This window comes from Salmo trutta, chromosome 4 (genome assembly GCF_901001165.1).
Source record: "Salmo trutta chromosome 4, fSalTru1.1, whole genome shotgun sequence".
NCBI classification, from domain to species: domain Eukaryota; kingdom Metazoa; phylum Chordata; class Actinopteri; order Salmoniformes; family Salmonidae; genus Salmo; species Salmo trutta.
In genome coordinates this window covers 67,613,007-67,637,744 of record NC_042960.1, presented here as the reverse complement: position 1 = coordinate 67,637,744, position 24,738 = coordinate 67,613,007, and the positions used below count along the sequence as shown (strand labels likewise).

General features: G+C 41.8%; 1 protein-coding gene and 2 long non-coding RNA genes across 4 annotated transcripts; 2 read left to right on the top strand and 1 right to left on the bottom strand.

Annotated features, from left to right (window-relative positions):
* The first annotated feature begins 27 nt into the window (after positions 1-27).
* On the top strand, positions 28-17,428 carry LOC115192934 (fatty acid desaturase 2-like). 2 transcript variants are annotated; one of them, XM_029751894.1, is made up of 15 exons: positions 28-169; positions 702-804; positions 1,015-1,070; positions 1,160-1,471; positions 1,753-1,863; positions 6,794-6,991; positions 9,267-9,368; positions 9,710-9,835; positions 10,166-10,226; positions 10,355-10,431; positions 14,800-14,897; positions 15,061-15,157; positions 15,395-15,474; positions 15,946-16,071; positions 16,204-17,428. In XM_029751894.1, the coding sequence occupies exons 4-15, from the start codon at positions 1,235-1,237 to the stop codon at positions 16,253-16,255; spliced, it is 1,365 nt and encodes a 454-aa protein (XP_029607754.1). In that variant the 5' UTR covers positions 28-169; positions 702-804; positions 1,015-1,070; positions 1,160-1,234; the 3' UTR covers positions 16,256-17,428. The 2 variants fall into 2 exon arrangements, with proteins under 2 accessions (XP_029607754.1, XP_029607753.1); XM_029751893.1 differs by lacking the exon at positions 1,015-1,070.
* Positions 17,429-23,216: 5,788 nt separating this feature from the next.
* Positions 23,217-23,826, bottom strand: LOC115192938 (uncharacterized). Its single transcript, XR_003878021.1, has 2 exons — positions 23,651-23,826; positions 23,217-23,378 (listed from the first exon to the last, which is right to left on the bottom strand). It is a non-coding gene; the product is annotated as an uncharacterized LOC115192938 (long non-coding RNA).
* LOC115192937 (uncharacterized) lies at positions 23,365-24,082 on the top strand. Its single transcript, XR_003878020.1, has 2 exons — positions 23,365-23,728; positions 23,818-24,082. It is a non-coding gene; the product is annotated as an uncharacterized LOC115192937 (long non-coding RNA).
* Positions 24,083-24,738: the final 656 nt, after the last annotated feature.

The window sequence follows — 24,738 nt, the reverse complement described above, 5'->3', positions numbered from 1 at the left end:
AATGACCGGGGGAAGAAAAGTTTGTTATGTAACGAAATATACAGTTAGGAGCCTGCTGATGATTTGATTGGATAGATGATGAGACTGGTGATCAGAAAGAAGTACATTTATTTTTATGAATAAGAGGAGCTAGGAAAAGAGAGAGAGGATTGCACATCTGGATATGTTGGTGAGTGCAGCTATTCTATTCATTCTATTTACACATCATCATTGTATAATTGCGTTATATTGTTGATAACAATATAGTCTGATTTAATGTTATGTCATGTAGCCTGGGGATTTCTGTAACGGCTGACACGACAACGGACTATTAGATTTTATCATGCGTGTCATTATAGAGACATTCAAATGAAACACTCATAAAGGTTTGCACTGTGTGTCATATAAAACTCGGGGAACATATGCGGAACGGAAGAGGAGTCCATGCCTAAACAATGGCGCATCTCTGTTTTCTTTATTATTTATTGATGAGAACATTTCAATGCTCTTTGTCTCTATTCTAATATAATGTTACAAATAAACATCGTGGTAAATTGCATCGATGCTCAACATTAGATTAGAATAGGAACTCCATACAGAATGCTACAGGTATTCGTTATTAGATATTTTCAGCAACATATTTAATGGTTTCGATGTTGTTAGAATAGAAACTCCCCAGAATTACAGAACCCAGCCTGGCTAACATTCCTGCGCCTCTACAGGTATTCTTCATTCGATATTTTCAGCAAATCAATTGAACAACATATTTTGTTGTACAACGCTGTCTGGAAAACATCTCCCTTCCCTCTGGCAGAAGAATCGCAGGTTAGCGTTTTTCATCATGAATGTTGTTCTGGAGGCAGAATGGTCACTAGTTTGCACAGTCACAGTCATACAATTAGATTTTAAACCCAACCCTGATCTTAAATTAAGACCAAAAATCAAATTTTGTTTTCATGAATTTATTAAATATAGGTGATTTTCATTTACTTTGAAGCTGGCCCATGAGCAGAAACTGTTCATTTCTGCCTCCAGGACAAGATTCATCCCAATAAACATCAACCTGCAGAAGAGTCACACCATTTCACCATGTAGGTGTGGCTTGGCTCAGACAGCATCATCTGATTCTGATTCCATTCCCTGACTTCCTCTCTGTACGTTGCATTTGACTGGTCCTCAGTGTGCTTCAGGTGGACAGACTGGACAGAGCGTAGCTGACACAGCGACGGTGTGAGTGGAGCAGAGAGAACCGAGGATGGGGGGCGGAGGCCAGCAGACTGATTCAGGCGAGCCGGCTAAGGGTGACGGGGTTGGGCCCGGTGGAGGGCGAGGTGGCAGTGCAGTCTACACCTGGGAAGAGGTCCAGAGGCACTCCCACAGAGGCGACCAGTGGTTGGTCATCGACAGGAAGGTCTATAATATTACCCAGTGGGCGAAGAGACACCCGGGGGGCATCAGGGTCATCAGTCACTTTGCTGGAGAAGATGCCACGGTTAGTAGTCTAACTATGGAAGTTGTTGGTCAAATGTTCTCAAGCTTTTCCAAGACTGTTTGAAAATGTTATAATGTTGTAGGTATGACATATTACACTAGTTGTTAGTGGATCTTACATTGCTGGATCCTAATTTCATGATAATCTCTTAACTAATCTCACAGTTAATTAATTAGTATTTATTTTTACTTTTTAAAAATATTTGTTAAATGAACTGAGAGGCAAATAAAGGACATTTGTATGTATTTCTAGATTAATTAATCTATATCTCTGATTTGTAGGAAGCATTTTCCGCATTCCATCTCGATGCTAATTTTGTCAGGAAGTTTCTGAAGCCGTTGCTGATTGGAGAGCTGGCACCGACAGAGCCCAGCCAGGACCATGGGAAAAATGTGAGGAGGCCCATCTTTCTCTCTCTCCCTCCCTCTACATAACATACATTGTTGTAGGCTACATAATGAAACATAGAATGTGAAGCCTACAGCATCTCTCCCTCTGACATAGCCCCACGCCCACTCTAACATACTGTAGGTTTAGGTAGGGACCCAGGGACCAATGTGAGGCCTGTCTTTCTCTGGCTGATAGGGAATTCCATGCTTCTCAGACAGAATGCTGTGCCGAATGTTACTTTCTATAATGTGTCAGAGTGTGGTAAGAGCAGGTGTAATGTGGATGAAGATATTTCAAGACAAGATTTACCTCCTAGAGAAGTAGTGTGTAATCTTCAGTCATCTACTATAACTAGGGCACATTATACCAGCCTGTCTATGTGCCCAGATGCCTCTATAACTAGGGCACATTATACCAGCCTGTCTATGTGCCCAGATGCCCCTATAACTAGGGCACATTATACCAGCCTGTCTATGTGCCCAGATGCCCCTATAACTAGGGCACATTATACCAGCCTGTCTATGTGCCCAGATGCCCCTATAACTAGGGCACATTATACCAGCCTGTCTATGTGCCCAGATGCCCCTATAACTAGGGCACATTATACCAGCCTGTCTATGTGCCCAGATGCCCCTATAACTAGGGCACATTATACCAGCCTGTCTATGTGCCCAGATGCCCCTATAACTAGGGCACATTATACCAGCCTGTCTATGTGCCCAGATGCCCCTATAACTAGGGCACATTATACCAGCCTGTCTATGTGCCCAGATGCCCCTATAACTAGGGCACATTATACCAGCCTGTCTATGTGCCCAGATGCCCCTATAACTAGGGCACATTATACCAGCCTGTCTATGTGCCCAGATGCCCCTATAACTAGGGCACATTATACCAGCCTGTCTATGTGCCCAGATGCCCCTATAACTAGGGCACATTATACCAGCCTGTCTATGTGCCCAGATGCCCCTATAACTAGGGCACATTATACCAGCCTGTCTATGTGCCCAGATGCCCCTATAACTAGGGCACATTATACCAGCCTGTCTATGTGCCCAGATGCCCCTATAACTAGGGCACATTATACCAGCCTGTCTATGTGCCCAGATGCCCCTATAACTAGGGCACATTATACCAGCCTGTCTATGTGCCCAGATGCCCCTATAACTAGGGCACATTATACCAGCCTGTCTATGTGCCCAGATGCCCCTATAACTAGGGCACATTATACCAGCCTGTCTATGTGCCCAGATGCCCCTATAACTAGGGCACATTATACCAGCCTGTCTATGTGCCCAGATGCCCCTATAACTAGGGCACATTATACCAGCCTGTCTATGTGCCCAGATGCCCCTATAACTAGGGCACATTATACCAGCCTGTCTATGTGCCCAGATGCCCTGCTGCCCGCTGTCTGTTTATCTATTCAGGAGTCTTACATCTTATCCTGCTACTCTTCTATTTCCTTACCCTTCTTCTTCCTCTTCTTGAGCTGGTCTGAGCAGGTCTGAGCAGGTCTGAGCTGGTCTGATCTGGTTGAGCTGGTCTGAGCTGGTCTGAGCTGGTCTGAGCAGGTCTGAGCTGGTCTGAGCTGGTCTGAGCTGGTCTGAGCTGGTCTGAGCAGGTCTGAGCTGGTCTGAGCAGGTCTGAGCTGGTCTGAGCTGGTCTGAGCTGGTCTGAGCAGGTCTGAGCTGGTCTGAGCTGGTCTGAGCAGGTCTGAGCTGGTCTGAGCTGGTCTGAGCTGGTCTGAGCAGGTCTGAGCTGGTCTGAGCTGGTCTGAGCAGGTCTGAGCTGGTCTGAGCAGGTCTGAGCTGGTCTGAGCAGGTCTGAGCTGGTCTGAGCAGGTCTGAGCTGGTCTGAGCTGGTCTGAGCTGGTCTGAGCAGGTCTGAGCTGGTCTGAGCTGGTCTGAGCAGGTCTGAGCTGGTCTGAGCAGGTCTGAGCTGGTCTGAGCTGGTCTGAGCTGGTTGAGCTGGTCTGAGCTGGTCTGAGCTGGTCTGAGCTGGTTGAGCTGGTCTGAGCTGGTCTGAGCTGGTCTGAGCAGGTCTGAGCTGGTCTGAGCTGGTCTGCTCCACACAACTGTTTCAACTCCTGCTGAGCACCTGTACAGTGCCAAAATCCTGGAAGATTGTCGACCATTGTACCAGTGCCTGAAAAATCAGGGGCCAAATCACCAAATGACTTTCGACCTGTGGCCCTCACGCCCCTTTTGGCCAAATGCATGGAAAGGGTTGTCAGTAAGCACCTTACCCTGTCCATAGCAGATCAACTGAAGCCGTTACAGTTTGCCTATAAGGCACAGAGAGTGGACTGAGGATGCTACCCTAACCTTGGTGAACATGGTGGCTAGTCATCTTCAACATGCAAAATAATATCCCATTTTATTTATTGATTTTAGTTCAGCTTTTAATACACACTGCTGAAACGACTACTGGACCTGAACGTCAACGGAGGCCTGGCAGGTTGGATCAAGGACTTTTTTAACTGACAGCCCACGGAGGTTCCACATGAATGGGACCCTCTCTGATGAACTGACCCTGAACACAGAGGGTCCTCATGAACGGGGCCCTCTCTGATGAACTGACCCTGAACACAGAGGGTCCTCATGAACGGGGCCCTCTCTGATGAACTGACCCTGAACACAGGGGCTCCCCAGGGGTGTGTCTTTTCACCGTTGTTGTTGTTCTCTATCTACACTAATGAGATGAAGATCCGAGGAAACAATGTGAGCCTTTTTTATGTACGCGGATGACATGGCTCTGGTAGGAATCTTTTTTTTTTTAAAGATGCTTCATCAGATGGGGACAGCTATTTTAAAACAGACCAACAACCTTCAAGAATGATGTCCGGCAAACTCCCTCCACATCAATGTGGAAAAGAGCTGATCATCAATGGCAACAACTTACCAATGTCCCAACCACTGTCTCTGAATGACCAACCAGTGGAGGTGGTTGAGTGTTTTAAACACCTAGGGACACAAATTGACGACAAGCTAAGTTTTTTTTACAGAGAATGCAGACTGTATTTTTTTTTAAAGAAAGCCAACGCCTGTTTTGGTAAGTCAGTTAGGACATCTACTTTGTGCACGACACAAGTCATTTTTCCAACAATTGTTTACAGACAGATTATTTCACTTATAATTCACTGGACCACAATTCCAGTGGGTCAGAAGTTTACATACACTAAGTTGACTGTGCCTTTAAACAGCTTGGAAAATTCTTCAAAATGATGTCATGGCTTTAGAAGCTTCTGATAGGCTAATTGATATCATTCGAGTCAATTAGAGGTATACCTGTGGATGTATTTCAAGGCCTACCTTCAAACTCAGTGCCTCTTTCCTTGACATCATGGGAAAATCAAAAGAAATCAGCCAAGACCTCACAAAGAAATTGTAGACCTCCACAAGTCTGGTTCATCCTTGGGAGCAATTTCCAAACGCCTGAAGGTACCACGTTCATCTGTACAAACAATAGTATGCAAGTATAAACACCATGGGACCACGCAGCCGTCATACCGCTCAGGAAGGAGACGCATTCTGTCTCCTAGAGATGAACGTACTTTGGTGCAAAAAGTGCAAATAAATCCCAGAACAACAGCAAAGGACCCTGTGAAGATGCTGGAGGAAACAGGTACAAAAGTATCTATATCCACAGTGAAACGAGTCCTATATCAACTTAACCTGAACGGCCGCTCAGCAAGGAAGAAGCCACTGCTCCAAAACCGCCATAAAAAAGCCAGACTATAGTTTACAACTGCACATGGGGACAAAGATCATAATTTTTTGGGGAATGACCCCTGGTCTGATGAAACAAAAATATTACTATTTGGCCATAATGACCATCATTATGTTTGGAGGAAAAAGGGGGAGGCTTGCAAGACAAAGAACACCATCCCATCCGTGAAGCACGGGAGTGGCTGCATCATGTTGTGGGGGTGCTTTGCTGCAGGAGGGACTGGTGCACTTCACAAAATAGATGGATTATGAGGTAGGAAAATTATGTGGATATATTGAAGCAACATCTCAAGACATCAGTCAGGAAGTTAAAGCTAGGTCGCAAATGGGTCTTACAAAGGGACAAAGATCCCAAGCATACTTACAAAGTTTGGCAAAATGGCTTAAGGACAACAAAGTCAAGGTATTGGAGTGGCCATCACAAACCCCTGACCTCAATCCTATGGACAATATGTGGGCAGAACTGAAAAACCGTGTGCGAGCAAGGAGGCCTACAAACCTGACTCAGTTACACCAGCTCTGTCAGGAGGAATGGGACAAAATTCACCCAACTTATTGTGGGAAGCTTTTGGAAGGCTACCCAAAACGTTTGACCCAAGTTAAACAATTTAAAGGCAATGCTACCAAATACTAATTGAGTGTATGTAAACTTCTGACCCACTGAGAATGTGATGAAATAAATAAAAGCTGAAATAAATCATTCTCTCTACTATTATTCTGATATTTCACATTCTTAAAATAAGTGGTGATCCTAACTGACCTAAGACAGGGCATTTGTACTAGGATTAAATGTCAGGAATTGTGAACTGAGTTTAAATGTATTTGGCTAAGGTGTATGTAAACTTCCGACTTCAACTGTATGTGTATGTGATTATTTTAATGAAGGTGATGCTAAAGAAAAATGTCCATCCTGGATGAATAATGAAGTTTTATTCTATTCTTCTTCTCTACAGGTTTCTCTTCTCAATTTACACTGTCCTTATCCCTGTTCTCTTCCTCTCCTCCCCTCCACTCCCTCAATTCTCATCTCTCTACCATCAGCCGCCTTCCTCCTGGTTCATCTACTTTGCTCTATCACAGTTGGTCTTTCTGCAATTCCTTGCATCCTATCACCTCGCCTCCTCAAATCAAGGACAGTTTAATTGAGAAAGACTTACTTCATACATCTTCATTGATTATTGATCACCTCTAACCCATACAGGCAGCTCTGGTGCAGGACTTCCAGGCCTTGCGTGACCATGTGGAGAGGGAGGGTCTCCTCCGTGCCCGCCTCCTGTTCTTCAGCCTCTACCTGGGCCACATCCTGCTACTAGAGGCCCTGGCTTTGGGCCTGCTCTGGGTCTGGGGGACCAGCTGGAGCCTCACACTGCTCTGTTCCCTCATGCTGGCCACGTCTCAGGTACCATTACCATATTATTAGGGAGTACAAGAAGATAGTTGACAGGCAGATTCAAAGGTTAGGCATAGGGTTCGAAGGTTAGGGTTAAGTGTCACGTTGTATAAATGATTGGAGACAGGCGCAGGAATAGGTTAGGGTTAAGGTTAGGTTCAGGATTGAGGTTATAATTAGAGGAATAGGTTAAGATTAAGGTTAGGGTAAGGGTTTGGTTTAGGATTAAGGTTAGAATTAGAGGATTAGGTTAGGGTTAGGACTAAGGTTGGGGTTAGGTTTAGGATTAAGGTTAGAATTAGATGAATAGGTTAAGATTAAGGGTTAGGGTAAGGGTTTAGGTTAGGCATAAGGTTGAATTTTTACATTTAATTTTTATTTACCTTTATTTAATTAGGCAAGTCAGTTAAGAACAAATTATTATTTACAATGACGGTATACCAAAAGGCAAAAGATCTCCTGCGGGGACGGGGGCTGGGATTTAAAAAAATATATATAATAATAATAATGAAAAAAAATATAGGACAAAACACACATCACGACAAGGGAGACAACACTGCATAAAGAGAGACCTAAGACAACAACATAGCATGGCAGCAACACATGACAACACAGCATGGTAGCAAAAGAACATGACAACAACATGGCAGCAACACATGACAACACAGCATGGTAGCAACACAACATGGCAGGAGCACAACATGGTAGTAGCACAAAACATGGTGCAAACATTATTGGGCACAGACAACAGCACAAAGGGCAAGAAGGTAGAGACAACAATACATCACGCGAAGCAGACACAACTGTCAGTAAGAGTGTCCATGATTTAGTCTTTGAATGAAGAGATTGAGATAAAACTGTCCAGTTTGAGTGTTTTTTTGCAGCTCGTTCCAGTCGCTAACTGAAAAGACGAGCGACCCATAAATGTGTGTGCTTTGGGGACCTTTAACAGAATGTGACTGGCAGAACGGGTGTTGTTTGTGGAGGATGAGGGCTGCAGTAGGTATCTCAGATAGGGGGGAGTGAGGTCTAAGAGGGTTTTATAAATAAGAATCAACCAGTAGGTCTTGCGACGGGTATACAGAGATTACCAGTTTACAGAGGAGTATAGAGTGCAGTGATGTGTCCTATAAGGAGCATTGGTGGAAAATCTGATGGCTGAATGGTAAAGAACATTTAGCCACTCGAGAGCACCCTTACCTGCCCATCTATAAATTATGTCTCCATAATCTAGCATGGGTAGGATGGTCATCTGAATCAGGGTTAGTAAGTACTTGTATGAGCTGACTACCTCAAGCTCAAAACCCTCAGAGGTAGTAATCATACCTGTAGGGAGAGGGGCATTCTTCTTACCAAACCACATGACAGAGAAAGCTTGTTGGACACTAAGAAAGCTTTGTTGTAGAGCATTTAACACAAAATCCGGGGAGGGGCCAGCTCAGTATTAGACTGTATCATCTGCATATAAATTGATAAGATAGCTTCCTTCTGCCTGAGCTGTGTTGTTGATGTAAATTGAGAAGAGAATGGGGCCTAGGATCGAGCCTTGGGGTACTCCCTTGGTGACAGGCAGTGGCTGAGACAGCAGATGTTCTGACATTATACACTGCACTCTTTGAGACAGGTAGTTAGCAAACTAGGCCAAAGACCCCTCAGAGACACCAATACTCCTTAGCCGGCCCACAAGAATGGAATGGTCTACCGTATCAAAAGCTTTGGCCAAGTCAATAAAAATAGCAGCACATCATTGCTTAGAATCAAGGACAATAGTGACATCATTGAGGACCTTCAAGGTTGCAGTGACACATCCATAACTTGAGCAGAAACCAGATTGCATACCAGAGAGAATACTATAGACATCAGGAAAGCCAGTCAGTTGATTAATGAGAAGTTTTTCCAACACTTTTGATAAACAGGGCAAAATAGAAATAGGCCTATAACAGTTAGGATCAGCTTGATCTCCCCCTTTCAATAAAGGACGGACCGTGGCTGCTTTCCAAGAAATGGGAACCTTCCCAGAGAGGAGAGACTGGTTAAAAATGGTCAGAGATATGCTTGGCGATGATAGGGGCAGCAACCTTAAAGAAGAAAGGGTCTAAACCATCTGACTCAATTTTTTTGGGGGGGTCAAGTTTCAGAAACTCCCTTATCAACTCGGACTCAGTGACCGCCTGCAGGGAGAAACTTTGTAGCGGGGCAGGGGTAAAAGAGGGAGAAGAGAGATAAGGTTACCAAACCACCTTTCAGACACCGTTCAAAATCTGCCTTTCTTTTTCCCTCTCAGGCCCAGGCTGGCTGGCTGCAGCATGACTACGGCCACCTGTCAGTCTGCAAGAAATCCAGCTGGAACCACAAACTGCACAAGTTTGTCATTGGACACCTAAAGGTAGGCTACTGGACAATGGTTGGACATTTGACATTACTGTTTCTATAGGCTGATTTTCTGCTACTCTTTGGATAAGTTAACCGGACACAGTTTAAACCCAGTCCTGGACTGAAAACCATTCTCAATGGATGATCTCCTTTGAAAGTACATTTTACTCCAGGACTATGTTAAATCTTTGTTCAGGAAACTTTTCCCTTTCACTTTCCCACATTCACCAGTGTTACATTTCCAAGTTGACTGCTATACATTAGCCTTACTTCGTGTAGTGTCCAACAGTTGTAAGTTACAGTAAGTGTAATTGTGTGTACCATTAATAAGTAACATTAGCTGTGTGTTTCCAGGGTGCCTCTGCTAACTGGTGGAACCATCGTCACTTCCAGCACCATGCTAAACCCAACGTGTTTCGTAAAGATCCTGATATCAACTCACTGCATGTCTTCGTCCTGGGAGACACACAGCCTGTAGAGGTAGATATCAATATATTATATTTGTGAACCCTGCCCCAACTGGACCCACAACCTTAGTGCTTTATGACCCATCTGACTCCATGTCATATTTGAATAATAATCTAAATATTCATGTAATATTCAAATATCCATGTAATAGTTCATTAGATTCATGTAATATTCATGAAATAACCATATAATGGTATCCATGTAATAGTTCATTAAATGAATGTAATATTCATGAAATAACCATGTAATGATATCCATGTAACAGTTTGGCTCAGTAGTGTTAAAACGGTATTAGTGTTTCTGTGTAAGATCCATCTGACTCCTTGTCTCTGTCTATTGCAGTATGGTATAAAGAAGTTGAAGTACATGCCCTACCATCACCAACACCAGTACTTCTTCCTCAGTAAGTTTCTGAACACGTTTCATGGATTTCTGTATATAAATCACATCAACTTCCATTGAACACATACAAGTAAAATATAGACCACTGATGTATGTATGTAATACCAATATTTTCCTTCTGTCTTTCAGTTGGACCTCCACTAATCGTTCCAGTGTTTTTCAACATCCAGATATTCCGGACCATGTTTTCACAACGGGACTGGGTGGTGAGATGTCATACCAAATAAATGTAGACTTAATCCTCATCATTCCCATCTGGAACATAAGGCTTCCACGAGAGAGTAATTATATATATTTTTTATTTATTTCACCTTTATTTAACCAGGTAGGCCAGTTGAGAACAAGTTCTCATTTACAACTGCGACCTGGCCAAGATAAAGCAAAGCAGTGCAACACAAACAACAACACAGAGTTACTCATGGAATAAACAAACATACAGTCAATAATACAGTAGAAAAAGTCTATATACAGTGTGTGCAAATGAGGTAGGATAAGGGAGGTAAGGCAATAAATAGGCCATAGTGGTAAAATAATTACAATATAGCAATTAAACACTGGAGTGATAGATGTGCAGAAGATGAATGTGCAAGTAGAGATACTGGGGTGCAAAGGAGCAAAATAAATAAAATAAATAACAGTATGGGGGATGAGGTAGTTGGTTGGGCTATTTACAGATGGGCTATGTATAGGTGCAGTGATCTGTGAGCTGCTCTGATAGCTGGTGCTTAAAGCTAGTGAGGGAGATATGAGTCTCCAGCTTCTGCAATTTTTGCAGTTCTTTCCAGTCATTGGCAGCAGAGAACTGGAAGGAAAGGAGGCCAAAAGAGGAATTGGCTTTGGGGGTGACCAGAGACATATACCTGCTGGAGCAGGTGGGTGCTGCTATGGTGACCAGTGAGCTGAGATAAGGCGGGACTTTACCTAGCAAAGACTTATCGATGACCTGGAGCCAGTGGGTTTGGCGACAAATATGAAGCGAGGGCCAGCCAACGAGAGCATACAGGTCGCAGTGGTGGGTAGTATATGGGGCTTTGGTGACAAAACGGATGGCACTGTGATAGACTGCATCCAATTTGCTGAGTAGAGTGTTGGAGGCTCGGTAGGATAGTAAGTTTTACGAGGGTATGTTTGGCAGCATGAGTGAAGAATGCTTTGTTGCGAAATAGGAAGCCAATTCTAGATTTAACTTTGGATTGGAGATGTTTGATGTGAGTCTGGAAGGAGAGCTTACAGTCTAACCAGACACCTAGGTATTTGTAGTTGTCTACATGTTCTAAGTCAGAACCATCCAGAGTAGTGATGCTGGACGGGCGGGCAGGTGTGGGAAGCAAACGGTTGAAGAGCATGCATTTACTTGCATTTAAGAGCAGTTGGAGGCCACGGAAGGAGAGTTGTATGGCATTGAAGCTCGTCTGGAGGTCAGTTAACACAGTGTCCAAAGAAGGGCCAGAAGTATACAGAATGGTGTCGTCTGCGTAGAGGTAGATCAGAGAATCACCAGCAGCAAGAGCGACATCATTGATTTATACAGAGAAAATAGTCAGCCCGAGAATTGAACCCTGTGGCACCCCCATAGAGACTGCCAGAGGTCCGGACAACAGGCCCTCTGATTTGACACACTGAACTCTGTCTGAGAAGTAGTTGGTGAACCAGGTGAGATAGTCATTTGAGAAACCAAGGCTGTTGAGTCTTCCGATAAGAATGTGGTGATTGACAGAGTCGAAAGCCTTGGCAAGGTCGATGAATACGGCTGCACAGTACTGTCTCTTATCGATGGCGGTTATGATATTGTTTAGGACCTTGAGCGTGGCTGAAGTGCACCCATGACCAGCTCTGAAACCAGATTGCATAGCGGAGAAGGTACGGTGGGATTCGAAATGTTCTGTGATCTGTTTGTTAACCTGTTGAGGACAGACGTTCTGCCAGCGGAACCCCTAGCCAACAGCCAATGGCATCGCACGGCGCGAAATACAAAACCAACTAAAATACCACAATTAAATTTTCTCAAACAATCAACTATTTTACACCATTTTAAAGATAAGACTCTTGTTAATCTAACCACATTGTCCGATTTCCAAAAGGCTTTACAGCGAAAGCAAAACATTAGATTATGTCAGGAGTACATAGCCAAAAATAGTCACACAGCCATTTTCAAAGCAAGCATATATGTCACAAAAACCCAAACCACAGCTAAATGCAGCACTAACCTTTGATCTTCATCAGATGACACTCCTAGGACATTATGTTATACAATACATGCATGTTTTGTTCAATCAAGTTCATATTTATATCAAAAACCAGCTTTTTACATTAGCATGTGATGTTCAGAACTAGCATACCCACCGAAAACTTCTGGGGAATTTACTAAATTACTCATGATAAACGTTGACAAAATACATAACAATTATCTTAAGAATTATACATTTACATTTTAGTAATTTAGCAGACGCTCTTATCCAGAGCAACTTACAGTAGTGAATGCATACATTTCATACAATTTCATACATTTCATACATTTTTTTTCTTTGCTGGATAGATTATAGATACAGAACTCCTTTATGCAATCGCTATGTCCGATTTTAAAATAGCTTTTCGGCGAAAGCACATTTTGCAATATTCTGAATACATAGCTCGGCCATCAAGGCTAGCTATTCAGACCCGCCAACGTCGGGGCAGCCTAAACTAAGAATTACTATTAGAAAAATTGGATTACCTTTGCTGTTCTTCGTCAGAATGCACTCCCAGGACTTCTACTTCAACAACAAATGTTGTTTTGGTTCCAAATAATCCATAGTTATATTCAAATACCTCCGTTTTTTGTTCGTGCGTTCAGGTCACTATCCGAAGGGTAACGCGCGGGTGCATTTCGTGACAAAAAAAAATCTAAATATTCCATTACCGTACTTGGAAGCATGTCAAATGCTGTTTAAAATCAATTTTTATGCTATTTTTCTCATAAAATAGCGAAAATATTCCAACCGGGCAACGTTGTATTCATTCAAAGAGAGAAAGAAAAAATGGCGAGTTCTCGTGACCGCGCATCTCCAGTCTCACTGTCCCCAGGCAGACCACTTACAAACTCTGATCCTATACTTTGCCCAGAGACAGCAGACACCCCATTCCACTTTCTGGTGGCTTTAGAGAGCCAATGGAAGCCTTAGAAAGTGTCACGTAACACCTCAGATGCTGTAATTTCAATAGAGATGCAACAGAAGGACAACAAATTGTCAGACAGGGCACTTCCTGCATGGAATCTTCTCAGGTTTTTGCCTGCCATATGAGTTCTGTTATACTCACAGATACCATTCAAACAGTTTTAGAAACTTTAGAGTGTTTTCTATCCAAATCTACTAATCATATGCATATTCTCGTTTCTGGGCAGGAGTAGTAACCAGATTAAATCGGGTACGTTTTTTATCCGGCCCTGAAAATACTGCCCCCTATCCCAAAGAAGTTAACTTGGCTTTTGTAGACCTTAGAAAGGCAGGGCAGGATAGATATGATTATGCTAACACCTGGGGGCACTAAATCCTTGTTCATTGCCAATGAATCATTCAGATGTTCATTGGCAACCTTCAGACGGGCATGTATATGTGCATTCTTGAGCAGGGGGACCTTGTGGGCGCTGCAGTATTTCTGTCCTTCACGGCGTAGTGTGTTACCAATTGTTTTCTTGGTGACTATGGTCCCAGCTGCCTTGAGATCATTGACAAGATCCTCCCGTGTAGTTCTGGGCTGATTCCTCACCGTTCTCATGATCATTGCAATTCCACGAGGTGAGATCTTGCATGGAGCCCCAGGCCGAAGGAGATTGACAGTTCCGTTGTGTTTCTTCCATTTGCGAATAATCGCACCAACTGTTGTCACCTTCTCACCAAGCTGCTTGGCGATGGTCTTGTAGTCTTGTTGCCCATTCCAGCCTTGTGTAGGTCTACAATCTTGTCCCTGACATCCTTGGAGAGCTCTTTGGTCTTGGCCATGGTGGAGAGTTTGGAATCTGATTGATTGATTGCTTCTGTGGACAGGTGTCTTTTTATACAGGTAACAAACTGAGATTAGGAGCGCTCCCTTTAAGAGTGTGTTCCTAATCTCAGCTCGTTACCTGTATAAAAGACACCTGGGAGCCAGAAATCTTTAAATCTTTCAATTTATAACATTTTTGACATGCATTTTTCTGGATTCTTTTGTTATTATTCTGTCTCTCACTGTTCAAATAAACCTACCATTAAAATTATAGACTGATCATTTCTTTGTCAGTGGGCAAATGTACAAAATCAGCAGGAGATCAAATACTTTTTTCCCTCACTGTATGTAAACATTTATATAAAGTGGCATTGTTTAAAGTGACTAGTGATACATTTATTACATCAATTTTTAATTGTTAAAGTGTCAGAGATTTGAATCCGTATGTTGGCAGCAGGCACTCAGTGTTAGTGTACCATCAGAAATGACCAACTTCCTAATCAACATAATTGTTGCTTTGGTAGGAACCCCAGGTGTGATGATTGTTGCTTTGGTAGGAACCCCAGGTGTGATAATGTCTGGCCTAATACCAATCTTTGTCTCCTGTAAAGGATCTGGCGTGGTCGATGAGTTTCTACCTTCGCTTCTTCTGCTGTTACTATCCCTTCTTTGGTTTCTTTGGCTCAGTAGCATTGATCAGCTTCGTCAGGTAAAGTATGAACTGAGAGGGAGCTCAAAGATTAACTCATTCATTCATTGTATTCAAACTATCTACAGTATTAGACAACAGCACAATGCTGTGCTTGATGTAATAATGTAACATAATATTGTGGCTGAATAATTGTATTGTGAATATTGTACTGTATATATAGGTTTTTGGAAAGCCACTGGTTTGTATGGGTGACCCAGATGAATCATCTTCCTATGGAGATGGATCATGAGAGACACCAGGACTGGCTCACCATGCAGGTAACATGTCATCATTACGAGACAACTGGGTCCATATACACAGTGTCTTGGAGTAGGAGGGCTGATCTAGGATCAGGTCCCCCCTGTCCTTACATTCCTATTCATTATCATCTTAAAAGGCTAAACTGATCCTGTAACAGCAGTCCTGAATACAGGCCCAGGAGTGTTTTCTGGGGCTGTGCCATCCGTAGTTCTCCAGCAGAGGGAGCTATAACGTGTCTCTTTCTGTGGTCTTAGTTGAGCGCTACTTGCAACATTGAACAGTCAACCTTCAACGACTGGTTCAGTGGACACCTCAACTTTCAGATTGAACACCAGTAAGTGGAACAAATATCCCACCTTACTGTTGTCTGTCAACAGTATATACTGTATTTATATGGTCATTTATCAGGTCACTGACATACTAAAATTATAGTTTAAGCAGTATTCAGCTTCATTTGATCTTAAATATAACTTAACAGTTGTTTGTACTAATTACTCTACCTAGTAATAGTGTTTAGATACAATATCGATACAATCCTACCCAGAAACGGAGGTTTCTCTGAAAAACTCTGATAGCGTCTGCTCTCTCCTTCCTCCTCCCCCACCCCTCTCTCTCTCTGTCTCTCCCTCCCTCTCTCTCCTTACTCCTCCCCACCCCCCTCTCTCTCTCTGTCTCTCCCTCCCTCTCTCTCCTTCCTCCTCCCCCACCCCCCTCTCTCTCTCTGCCCCTTTCTCTAATCTTTCTCTCCCTCTGTCACCTTCACTCTCTCTCTCTGCCTCTCTCTGTCTCCCCCTCTGTCTCCCAGTCTGTTTCCTACCATGCCCCGTCATAACTACCACCTGGTGGCTCCTCTGGTCCGTGCTTTGTGTGAGAAACATGGAGTTCCCTATCAGGTCAAGACTTTGAAGAAAGGCATGACTGATGTTGTCAGGTAAAGTGTTTTAAATGAATATTTTTAAGTGCTATCCTCTGGGAATAGATTGTACATCATAAGGTGATACCTGCTGCTCTCAGTTTCCTAGGTGATTTACCTGGTTTGCTATCCACCTCTGTTCTTCTCCAGGTCACTGAAGAAGTCAGGGGATCTGTGGCTGGATGCATATCTCCATAAATAAATCCCTTCCTGACTCTGGACGGGATTTTAAATCCATCGCAGATTAACAACCTGCGAACAGAGAAGACATTTCCTAGATGTTTTTGATGATAATGATCGCTGCAAACATTATTGTGATATAATTGTTTTAATCCTTGGCAGCAGTGAATGGGGATCCATAGCATAAATAGAGGGTTTATATAGTAGGGCCAGGCGTTTAAAAAAAAACTAAAAACTGTTTTTATTGACCTATATTTCCAGCATTATCCACTGGGTTTGATGCAGGCAGAAAATCCTAGGAAATGTTCTGTAATTGATACAAGTCTCAATCATTCCAGTCTGGTTGTCCGTTCGTTTTTGGTGGAGGAATCGCAGCATACGAATCTTAATTTCACAAAGCCTATTATTTAGCAGGGAATGCTATTTGTAGATGAGTGATTTTACACCTCGTTTTTCTCAAGCTGATCGCCTCCAACAGACAATTCCTGATCACAGGAGGTTATATAAATGGGGCAATTAGGACACGTGAAGGAGAAAGACTATGAATCCAAGCAGAAAATAGAAGTGTACAATAAAAATCTCTATCGCTTGAAATTCCCCGCTGGGATGCTCATTGCGGACTACAATATATTCTGCAAAACCTGCAATTTAGCGTTAAATTTTCAATGGAAAGACAGGATAGACAGACATCTGAAATAATTATGCCGTCTCAGAAGAATGCTTCGACCTTGAAACGTTGTGGAGGACATAGTGAAACAGTCTCGTCCTTACATAACAAGACAACATCAATCAACAACGATATTTCACAACGTAATCGTTGTCTGTTAATAACATATGGGTATGATAGGCATTTTTCTATCAGAAAATGTAGAGGGTGAAATATAGACTATTTTCAGAATACTAATGGCTCGCCTATTTTCATTCACTATAGAAATAACCCAATTTATCCATCTCTGTTATTAACGTCTTCACCCAGCTCTCATACACAATGTGTGACAGTGGATTTGTCCGTTACTATGGAGATGCTTTCCGTTGTGTTTTTACCGGACTGCGGCTCCGTTCTTTACAGGTGTGTTAATGAATAAACGCAATTTGGGATTGTCAACTTTTTCGAGAGGGATTTTGGCGCTTGCAAAAGCCATATTCTCATAATTTATTCTATAACAAATTAAAAATGCCTTACTTTGTTCTTTAATGTGTTACATTTTCTTAGATCAAAATACATATTATTCCCATTGTAATGTTAATACCAGGCAATGAATAAGTAAAATATTTATGTCGATAATGTCCTTAAAATACGCTAATACTGCTGATGAGAATAATTGTTGGCAATTATTTCATTTGAAGTCCATCCACGTGGTTGGGAATAGATTTTGGACTAATTGGATAATTATGTTAGATGATCATGGTGTGAGAAGGTTCTATATCGGACACTTGAGGTTTATCGAAATGCGGGGTAGAAAAACAACAACCGTAACGCCTGGCTCATTGGTGACTAGATAGACTATTCCTCCCCAAACGGAAACATATATTGATATATATTTTAACAACATGTATGTACATGTATTTACGTATACGTAAATTACAGATATCTAAATATATGTTTAAGCCTTATATTACATATATTTCAATATATCGACATATTACAAAATTTGCCTTTTTCATATGACTACAAATATGTTTCTATCTTTAAATACATGGAATACATTTTGATAGCATGCTGTGGTAGCTAGTAATATAATTTCCCAAATATATTTCATAAATATATGTTGCCATATTTTAATGAATGGAAATGTTTGCTTTTTACCTTAATACTGTAGCTAGGCTACATTAAAATCCAATGCATAAAACTACCAAGTTCAGCCCTATACTTTGACAAGTTTGACAACAAAATAATGAATGACAACTTAAAAGTTCATAAAATATAAGTTTAACATGTAAATATATTTGTAAAATACACACTTGCACCTGACAACCTTCTCTACCCTGATGATGCGTTTGAGAGTCCAATAGCGGCTGGTGGGAGGAGCTATAGGAGGATGGGCTCATTGTAATGGCTGGAATGGAATAAATGGAACGGAGTCAAACATGTGGTTTCCGTGTCTTTGATACCGTTCCATTTATTCCATTCCAACCATTACAATGAGCCTGTCCTCCTATAGCTCCTCCACTCGTTGAGTCTCTATTGAACTCTATTGTACCCAGCATTAGGTTTCTAAAGTGGTGTTTTGTATGCACAAGTTGTAGTGGAAAATGAATTCTGCAGCCATTGAGGTATAGCCCACCTGCCACTTATGAAACATAGTAAAAATAAACCAGATGTTTATTTAGAAAAGCACTTGAATGTAGAACATATTTGTAAATATATTATCTGTCCATCCTTGGTGTCCCGAGCTGTCCATCACAATTTGAAATGGTCCCGAGCCCCATCCCCAGCTTCAACTGACAGAGTAGCCTCACAATTTAGAATTTTATTCAGAAGGAAAAGATAAATCATGCCAAAAAGCTTTCTCTTGGATTATGTTATTTGACTAAACATTCATAAAATTTTATTAAAATATGTTTTTAACCTGTTTGGTGACAGTGGAAAAGATTTCTTCAACTGCAAGCAAAAGTTTTCATTAAGCTTGCTAAAACAACTAGCTAGCTAGCTAGCTTCTTCTTTAGCTTGCCACAAACGTGCAGTGTGACTAACCAAGGTAAGAATTGTTATGAAAATTAAAGTTAAGTAGAGTTCAGTTAATGTCAAGTATGTATTAAATATCATTTAATTGCCAAAGCTATTGTTAAAAATTAAAAATTAAAAAAATGAATTAAAAAATTATCTTAACTAGCCAAGCAATGTGTTGCTTGCTAGCTTTAGAGAGGGGTTGGGTGTCTCTTGAAACAGAATCTGGCCTTACACGAGATGTTGATATGGCAAATCTCCTTTAAAGGGAAACTGCACCCACTGATTTAGCCAAATGTTTTGGCTTGCTCCTAAAGAAATGCAGGCGACCATGACAAGCCAAACCTGAGTTGGTTTGGGGGTGTGGTTTAATGTGGGTGTGTCTTGGGTGTATCCTTGCTACCACCAAGACACACCCATCTGTCAGAATCTTGCCAGCAGTTGTTTTCCCTCCACTCCCTCCTCCACTCAATCACAACACACAAACCTCCTGCAGGTTGAGTTCAATAACTACATTCAGATAGAATGTATGGTGAGATGCCAGAGGAAGTTTTGAAAAGGTCAGTAGCCTACAGAGTAATACGAGAAGAATGAAATTGTTGAATGTATATACAGTACCAGTCAGCAGTTTGGACACACCTACTCATTCCAGGGTTTTTTCTTTATTTTGACTATTTTCTACATTGTAGAATAATAGTGTAGACCTTAAAACTATGAAATAACACATATGGAATCATGTAGCAACCAAAAAAGGTGTTAACCTCTATGGGACCCCTTCTCGTTCTCATCCGGTTAACGGGATTGATTTTGACAACAGCCAGTGGAAAATCAGAGCGGCAAATTTAAAACAGCTAAAATCTCATAATTCCATTTTCTCAAACAATCAACTATTTTACACCATTTTAAAGATAAACCTCTCGTTAATCTAACCACATTGTCCGATTTCAAAAAGGCTTTACGGCGAAAGCATAAAATTAGATTATGTTAGGACACAAACTTCACAAGAAACACCACACAGCCATTTTCCAAGCAACTAGATGCATCACAAAAACCCAAAACACAGCTAAATGAAGCACTAACCTTTGACGATCTTCATCAGATGACACTCCTAGGGCATTATGTTACACAATACATGTATGTTTTGTTCAATCAAGTTCATATTTATATCAAAAAACAGCATTTTACATTGACGCGTAATGTTGAGAAATGTTTTCTCTCCAAACCTCTCGGTGAATGAGCACAATGAGCACACACAGTACGTAAATTCTCATCGTAAACATTGATCAATATAGAAGTGTTATGCACAGAATTATAGATACACTTCTCCTAAATGTAATCGCTTTGTCAGATTTCAAAAAAGGTTCATGGCGAAAGCACAATTTGCAATAATCTGAGTACAGCCCAGATGACACTAACAACTAGCAAACAGAAACCTGCCATCTTGGAGTCAAGAAAACTAAGAAATGACATTATAAATATTCACTTACCTTTGATTATCTTCATCAGAAGGCACTCCCAGGCATCCCAGCTCCGCAATAAATGTTCAATAAAGTTCATATTTATTTCCAAATAATCAATTTTGTTCGCGCGTTAGGTTTTTGCCTTCCATATGAGTTCTGTTATACTCACAGACATCATTCAAACAGTTTTAGAAACTTCAGAGTGTGTTCTATCCAAATCTACTAATAATATGCATATTCTAGTTTCTGGGACAGAGTAGTAACCTGTTTAAATTGGGTACGTTTTTCATCCGGCTGTGAAAATACTGCCCCCTAGCCCTAAGAGGTCAAAATATATTTTATATTTGAGATTCTTCAAAGTAGCCACCCTTTGCCTTGATGACAGCTTTGCACACTCTTGGCATTACAGATACTGTGCCTATCTGCATTTTGTCTGGTGGTAATGGGGTTACCATGGTAACATGTCAGCGTGGTCATACCTTCCTGTCTGGTGGTAATGGGGTTACCATGGTAACATGTCAGAGTGGTCAAACCTTCCTGTGTGGTGGTAATGGGGTTACCATGGTAACATGTCGGAGTGGTCATACCTTCCTGTGTGGTGGTAATGGGGTTACCATGGTAACATGTCAGAGTGGTCATACCTTCCTGTCTGGTGGTAATGGGGTTACCATGGTAACATGTCAGTGGTTATACCTTCCTGTGTGGTGGTAATGGGGTTACCATGGTAACATGTCAGAGTGGTCATACCTTTCTGTGTGGTGGTAATGGGGTTACCATGGTAACATTTCAGAGTGGTCATACCTTTCTGTGTGGTGTCCATTATACAACAGGAGTTCCCTGATCCTGGTGCAGAATACACAGTGTTTCTCCAGGCTGGGTTATGAAGGTGAATTGGGACAGCTTGGTTCCACCAGGCTGGGTTATGAAGGTGAATTGGGACAGGTTGGTTCCACCAGGCTGGGTTATGAAGGTGAATTGGGACAGGTTGGTTCCACCAGGCTGGGTTATGAAGGTGAATTGGGACAGGTTAGTTCCACCAGGCTGGGTTAAGAAGGTGAAATGTCACCAGCCTGATTCAAGTGTTCTCCCTGTTCCATTTACAGCCAAGTGGTAAATTGCTTTTTGTTCTAAAGAAAGGACAAAGCTTTTAATTTTTTTTATTGTATTATTATTTAACCTTTATTTAACTAGGCAAGTCAGTTAAGAACAAATTCTTACTTACAATGACGGCCTACACCGGCTAAACCCTAACCTGGACGACACTAGGCCAATTGTAGATCTCCCAATCACGGCCAGTTGTGATACAGCCTGGAATCAAACCAGGGTCTGTAGTGACGCCTCTATCACCAAGATGCAGTGCCTTAGACAGCTGCGCAACTCGGGAGCCCCAAGTGCATTTTTACTAATGCACTTCACAACCAAAATCACTCTACTAGTGGTATCTGCTTGGCTGGGTAACTAGTTTAACTTACCGGGTATTTTTTTGTACAACTTTTCACACATCACACATTACTGTTGTTGATGAAGCCATCTGTGTCATCAGGCAGCAAATAGGGTCAAGCTAATTCTAAGCCGTCACTAGTTACCAAAGCCACAAAGTCATACAGGCTGCCTATTTCTACAATTTATCTTCTTACAATGTGATTTCAATCTAACCTTAGCCTTAACCACAATTTTTGGCCACTTTAGATACTGCCGGCAGCATGCTATAGGCTACAACTGCGGGATGCAACTGACTTCGGGAATTCACACCTATGTGAAGTTAGCACAATAAGGATTAGTCACAATAGTGGAATTTGCAGTTTGTCTTCAAAATAAAAGTTCCCCATTGAACGTGATGCAAACGGATACAAATAATGGGAACAGGCCATATTTAATTTTACACAAAAATAAAAACAACTGTTGAAATCCCACTGTTGATGTATTAGACTTCAGTATTGGATTGGGGGCATACTTAAATGCTCTGTACAGTCTTACCTATGGATCTTGGGTCGATGAAACGGGGTATCAGCCTACTCCGGGACATCCACAGACTACAATTCTGAAGAGTGGCACCGCTTTGTGCAGGGGGGGGGGGGGCATTGTCTTGCTGAAACAGGAAAAGACCTTCCCCAAACTGTTGCCACAAAGTTGGAAACACAGAATCATCTAAAATGTCATTGTATTCTGTAGCATTAAGATTTCCCTTCACTGGAACTAAGGGGCCAAGCACATTATTCCTCCTCCACCAAACTTTACAGCCTGAACCATGAAAATCACCCTAAGAGCATTACTCCTTTCCATTTCTCACTTTGCATTGCGGCAGGTAGCGTTTTCCTGGCATCCGCCAAACCTAGATCCGTTCGTCGGACTGCCACATGGTGAAGCTTGATGAATCACTGCAGAGAACACGTTTCCACTGCTCCAGAGTCCAATGGGAGCGAGATTTACACCGCTCCAGCCAATGCTTGGCATTGCGCATGGTGATCTTAGGCTTGTGTGCGGCTGCTCGGCCATGGAAGCCCGTTTAATCAAGTTCCCGACTAACAGTTCTTGTGCTGACGTTGCTTCCGGAGGCAGTTTGGAACTCGGTAGTGAGTGTTGCAACAAAGGACAGACGATTTTTACGCGCTTCACAACTCGGCAGTCCCGTTCTGTGAGCTTCTGTGGCCTACAACTTCCCGGCTGAGCTGTTGTTGCTTCTAGACCTTTCCACTTCAAAATAACAGCACTTACAGTTGACCCGGGCAGCTCTAGCAGGGCAGAAATTTGACGAACTGACTTGTTGTAAAGGTGGAATTCTATGACGGTGCCACGGTGAAAGTCACTGTTTACAAATCATTTGACAAATAAAAATGTGAAATGATTAAAATATGTTCATGAACATTAACTCCTTATTTATTCTTCGTCTTGTGGGGAATTGTTTCACTGATCCTCTGTCTCAGAATTATCCACAGGGTAACTGTCAACCTGTCTCAGCATTATCCACAGGGTAACTGCCAACCTGTCTCTGCATTATCCACAGGGTAACTGCCAACCTGTCTCAGCATTATCCACAGGGTAACTGTCAACCTGTCTCAGCATTATCCACAGGGTAACTGCCAACCTGTCTCAGCATTATCCACAGGGTAACTGTCAACCTGTCTCAGCATTATCCACAGGGTAACTGCCAACCTGTCTCAGCATTATCCACAGGGTAACTGCCAACCTGTCTCAGCATTATCCACAGGGTAACTGCCAACCTGTCTCTGCATTATCCACAGGGTAACTGCCAACCTGTCTCTGCATTATCCACAGGGTAACTGCCAACCTGTTTCAGCATTATCCACAGGGTAACTGTCAACTTGTGAGTCTGAAAATGGACACTGGAGGTGAAGGAATCGACGTCGTAAGTATCAATTGGAATGTACAAAGACATCATTTCCAAATACAGATGTTAGGTGTACAGAGGTAATTATATACATTATATTGTTTCAGATGCGACCTTCCGATGACTCCCATGTAACAACAATTCAACAATGGACCAAATTATTTGAGCAAACAATGAAGAATATTGAAAGCACTCTTTTAGTTATCAGTCATTAGTCATTCATTCAGATTTTTCAAAGTATACCACAGCAGGCTATTGTGATTTAGTCCTGACCTTTGTAGTTTTATGCATTGATTTTTTTTTAATGTAGCCTAGCTACAGTATTAAGGTAAAAAGCAAACATTTCCATTCATTAAAATACATGGCAACATATATTTATGAAATATATTTGGGCATTTATTTTACTAGCTACCACAGCATGCTATCAAAATGTATTTCCATATATTTAAATATATAAACATATATGTAGAAATATATCAAAAAGGCCAATTTTGTAATATGTCCATATATTTAAATATATGCAATATAAGGCTTAAACACATATTTATTTAAATATACATAAATACATAAATGTTGTTAAAACAGGGTGGCACCAATGATTAGGGCCAGGCGTTTTGGTTGTTCTTCGGTTGTTGTTTTTCTACCCCGCATTTCGATAAACCGACCTCAAGTGTCCGATATAGAACCTTCTCACACCATGATCATCTAACATAATTATCCAATTAGTCCAAAATCAATTCCCAACCATGTGGATTGACTCCAGATCAGATTAAATGATTTGCATCAACAGCATACACTTTAGCCTAATGCAGCAAATTATTAGCCTATAGACAAACCAGCATAAATATTTTAGATACTAATTGTCTGTTATCAAAATTATAAAGGAATAATAGGCATGTTATCTAAGAAAATGTAGCCGTACAAATGAGCCATTTTCATTAAACACAGGTACAAATGTCAACGATGAGGATATATATGGCTTTTGTTACTGAGTGGTCTGCCTGGCAACAAAGGGATTGGATATGCGC

What these genes read in the sequence shown, in the direction of transcription:
- LOC115192934 (XM_029751893.1), top strand. Translation starts at nt 1,235, where the DNA reads ATGGGGGGCGGAGGCCAGCAGACTGATTCAGGCGAGCCGGCTAAGGGT. An exon ending in TTGTCATTGGACACCTAAAG is followed by an intron (nt 9,369 to 9,709) that starts GTAGGCTACTGG and finishes GTGTGTTTCCAG; the next exon opens with GGTGCCTCTGCTAACTGGTG. An exon ending in AACTTTCAGATTGAACACCA is followed by an intron (nt 15,475 to 15,945) that starts GTAAGTGGAACA and finishes TCTGTCTCCCAG; the next exon opens with TCTGTTTCCTACCATGCCCC.